Source organism: Octodon degus, unplaced genomic scaffold, assembly GCF_000260255.1.
Source record: "Octodon degus isolate 3935 unplaced genomic scaffold, OctDeg1.0 scaffold00061, whole genome shotgun sequence".
Classification (NCBI taxonomy): domain Eukaryota; kingdom Metazoa; phylum Chordata; class Mammalia; order Rodentia; family Octodontidae; genus Octodon; species Octodon degus.
Window position 1 is genome coordinate 7253972 of NW_004524637.1, and position 4385 is coordinate 7258356.

General features: G+C 49.7%; 1 protein-coding gene across 5 annotated transcripts in view; it reads right to left on the bottom strand.

Moving 5' to 3' along the window:
- Positions 1-475: 475 nt before the first annotated feature.
- Hmgn3 (high mobility group nucleosomal binding domain 3) overlaps positions 476-4385 on the bottom strand; it is a 21964-nt gene continuing 18054 nt past the window's right edge. Inside the window, exons 3-6 of one of the 5 annotated variants that reach the window (XM_023718657.1) lie at positions 2467-2517; positions 1566-1679; positions 1373-1450; positions 478-1053 (exon numbers count right to left, since the gene is read on the bottom strand). In XM_023718657.1, the coding sequence (XP_023574425.1) occupies positions 1015-1053; positions 1373-1450; positions 1566-1679; positions 2467-2517 (282 nt within the window). In that variant the 3' untranslated portion in view covers positions 478-1014. Of the gene's footprint in view, positions 1451-1565; positions 1680-2466; positions 2518-4385 lie in introns of all 5 variants that reach the window. The other 4 variants (XM_023718655.1, XM_023718656.1, XM_023718654.1 and 1 more) reach the window with 4 other exon arrangements.

Consider the following 4385-nt stretch of genomic DNA (forward strand, 5'->3'; position numbering starts at 1 on the left):
TTATTTTGAAAGTGGGAGATTTTCAAAGATGAGCTCACATTGATAGGCTTTTGTTTGCATTTTTAAAAATTAGATCTGTTGCAGCAGAGCTTTATCTTGTTTTTAAGAACTTTTAAAACAGTATTTTGGGCCGGCCAGCTAGCTCAGTGGACTACAGCGCCTGCTTAGGCAGAGTGCAGCGGCCAGGGTTCAATCCCTAGTGTGCTGTGCCAGCCCCGCCCCCGGGTACGCAGAGACAGTGATTGAGACTGGCCATGGTGATGTGCGCCTGTAATCCCAGAGCTTGGGAGGCTGAAAACAGGAGGATCACTACGAGTCTGATCTGCGTTGTGAGACCTTGTAGACCCTGTACTAAATTAAAAAAAACATTCGTATTTTAATTTTTATTGTACATTGTTGGCCATTTCTGTGATAGTGAGTTGGATACAATTTTTCTATACTAGCACAGATTATTACTACAATAATAATATTAAAGGCCAGAAAATTAAAGGTTTGATCGATGGAAGAAATTCTCTACCTCATTTGCAATACTAATATGAAACACTGTAGAATTTAGGAAAGACACTAAGAGGCAGGTATTTTGCAGACAAGAACACCTTTTATTTTAAGCCACACACAGTCAGCAGGTGGCCCCAACTATCCATGTTTCATTAAAATCACATAAAACCGAGGTACAAAAGCACCACTGATTATTGCTCTAGAAAAATTGCGTGAAAAATTCAAACCCGCACAGTAAAAGCAGCACAGTACACACAGGACCACGCTCTCAGAGCGGCGGCAAGCGCTGCCCCATCCATTCTATACGCAGCTTCCAATACTAGGATGGCATTTCTTTTTTTGATAACGGTAAGAACTTCCAAAAGCTGACTAGGCAAGTAAAATGTGCACCCTTATATATTTTGTATGCCAACTAGTAGAGTCCTAAAAAACTAGCGTTTACAAAATACTTGGTAAAAATAGCTTTTAAAAGATGTCCCAGAGGGACATAAAATCACCCCAACTTTTTGCGCCAATTTATTCTCCCTTGATATCTACAGATTCAGTTTTCTGTGCCTGTGAAAAATAAAGAAAAAGATGAAAGTTATTACTAAACCTACAAATCCCAAGAAAGTCCTCCCACCGGCACACACCTCTAATCGGCGCTAGTTGGCAGCTCTACTGTACAGCCTACTGCAACTCAGGTGGAGAACAGACAGGCAGGGACGGGTTATGGTAACACCGTTGCATTTGTTGCTTCCTGCTTTTCGAACGGCAGAAGCCTTACCTGAGATGTCCCACTGCTCCTAACAAAAAGCGCCACACTACTATCTGACTCTAGTCACTGCACACATGCGCCACGTTCTACTGTACCCTTAACTCGCACTGTCTGCACCTGCCCCTGCACCGACAGGGTGCCGGGTGGGGTGCGTCTGCAGGCTGAGACACTAACAGCCGAGCGAGAGACGTGGATCTGCAATTACATCACAGGCAACAGAGAGACACGTGAGCGCGCTGTCACTGGCTGAAGGACCAAGCAGCTTGCTCAGGACACTGACTCAATCAGGGGGAGCCGTTTGGGCAAGTACCTCTTGGGCTTCAGTTTCACCATTTTCAGATGGCGTAGTACCTTCTGCACCGGCCTCCTGCTTCTCTTCCCGCTTGCCCTTAGCTCCTGCGTTACTCTTCGGTCCAGGTTCTTTCTAACAGAGAAATTGAAGCACAGGGAAGATTATGTGAGACGCTACCTCGTGTTGGCTAAGATCAGACTCTTCGAACACAAGGCGAACACAGAAAATGCCACAACGGTGGCACTTAAGGGACAGTGCGAACCAATTTTGCTGTGTTCCAACTGACTTAACCTGAGTGTGTGACAATGTACAGGCCGCTTTCCCACCTGTGGCCCTAAGTGAGAAGCGGGCTCCTTGGTGCAGTGGCAGGGGGAACAGGAGGGCTCTCCGGAGGGCGGTGCGCAGCCAAGGCACACTGGGCACACTCCTGATCACTCTGTACTGCAGTGCAAACACTGTGTGTGTGTGATGCACTGCAACAAGCCAGACACGAGGCTCGCGCGAGAAGGGCACAGCACCTGCGCTAGCGCTGCTGCTGCTGCTGTGAGTGGCTACACCGCTGTCCTTGACCATCAGACCACCACTACACGAGGTCCTTGCCACACTCTATGCTGGGGGTCACACCCCCACCAGGGCCCAGCCCTGGTCCACCCCAGAGGCTGCGAGCACTCCTGTGGACCTGGGGCTTCTTGTAGCAAGGCACTCCGACTTTCTGTGCCTCACTGACCAAATGGAAAACATTTTTGCTAAGTCGTAAAAGTGCTTTATGCTTTTTAAGAAAACACAGCAGTAGTACTTTACTCTGGTCAGTACTTTTTAATCAAATCACGCGGCCTTGCTTGGATGACTTTCGGGTATCGCATCATCGTTCATTCACTGCTTCAGAAGCAGAAGGTAGCAAGAGGGGAGCAGCTCTTACCTTGGTAGATGTTTTTCTCGGTTTAGGTTCAGGTTTTGGTGGAGCAGGTTTCTGCAAAGACAGTGTGAATTACACCAACACTGACAAGGACATCAGCGCCAAGAGAAACACGAAAGGCGAAGGATGACCCTTTCCTCTGAGACTGCCTGTTCACCCGGAGGCCGCCTTGGCCTGTCGTCGGCATCAGGCAGCAGCACACAGGCGGCAGCATCTCATGGCTCTTCATCCGCCTCTGCAGCTAAGCCCTGGTGCCGTGGAAAGCTCCCTCCTTACTCCCCCTCCAGAACCCAGCACCTCTGTGAACAGGCTTATGCTTCTATCACTGCTGTCTCCACTTCCTCCTATTACAGTGTGGCAGCCGAGGAAGGACTCGGGCCTCCCGCCACAGGACTCAGGCGAGTTTGGGTGGCCCTGGCCTTCTCGGCAGCCTGGAAGTCACAGCACAGCCACAGGCAGAGCATACCTGAGAACGAAGACGTGTGTCTAGGAAGCAGCTGAAAACCACCTGCAAGCCCTTCCCGTAAGACACAGACCTCAGGCTCGCCAGGCAAGTTTCTTCCTATTCCTCTCCTCTACAGCATCAGCGGAAGGGGGGAATCTTGCCCACTCTGACACTGCGCTCATTGACCTCTAATGCTTCGCATTGAATTATAGTGACAAGCCAGGCGTGGTGCTACAAACCTGTAATCTCTGTACTTGGGAGCCTGAGGTAGGGGGATCACCATGAGTTCTAGGCTAGCAGTGAGTTCAGGCCAGCGTGAATGAGACCCTGTCTCAAAAAAAAAAAAAAAAAAAATCGCAGTGACAACACGTTCACTGCTGGCCCTTAAAAGCTGATGGCTGTCACAGACACTGTTAGCCAAGGAGCTCCGTAAGAAGCTCTCTTCTGTCATCTTGCATGGTCCTCCTCCATTCCCATGAGCAGCAGCCAAGCACTGTGCCTGTGGCCATCCCCCAGAACTGCAGACCTGGCCACCAGGTGACTGAGATGGGGGGGGAGGGGGCACCCAGAAGGCCTGGAAAGACTTTAGGCCACGGGTTCTCTGTAGGTGTCTTAAGGCAAATATTTCTGTCAAAGCAATACAGTAAAATAAACGTACATCTCTCCCAGCACTAGAAGCTTGGTTCTGAAACAGAAAACAAAGGCAGTCTTCCCTGTGCAGAAAAAGGCATGGCTCTCCCCAGGGCCTCTGCAGGGTTTTAGTTCATTCTGAATCTGGCTCTGCACATTAAGTGAAATCACCAACGGTGGATTCTAGAAGGCCTGCTGTTCAAAAGTAACTTTCAAATAGAAACCCTAAAGGAATGTGCTTACACATCCTCTCACGGCCCTCAGTCTGTAATCAGCTTCCCAAGTGTGCCAGCTTTCATGGCACCTACATTTGCAAGATGCAAAAACTTTGTATTTAAGTTCTGCCACGCTATATTAATAGGCATGTGTTTTCCATTTACAGCAAATAATATTCTTTTCTACTACTTCCTGTGAGGCAGACCTCACATTTGACCCAGTGGTCAGTGCTTTGACGCAACAGGAAAGGAGATTTTCAGTCCACAATCCCGGGCCTGAGGAGGATCTCTGTGGAAAGAACTACTCGGCCGGCTCCTGGTACACAGGAGAGCCTTCCAACCTCCGGTTTACACCCAACTTCCCAGGCTGCTAGTTTAGCTGGCTCTACACTGCAGGACAGCAGCTCTGCATCTTCATAGTGACGCCAACAGCACTCCTCAGGAGGCTCAGCCCAGCCCTCTCAGCTGCACCTGCAGGACACCAGTTCTGCATCTTCATGGTGACACCAACAGCGTTCCTCAGGAGGCTCAGCTTAGCCTCTCAGCCACAGGACACCAGCTCTGTGTCTTCATGGTGATGCCAACAGCGCTCCTCAGGAGGCCCAGCCTAGCCCTCTCAGCCACAGGACACC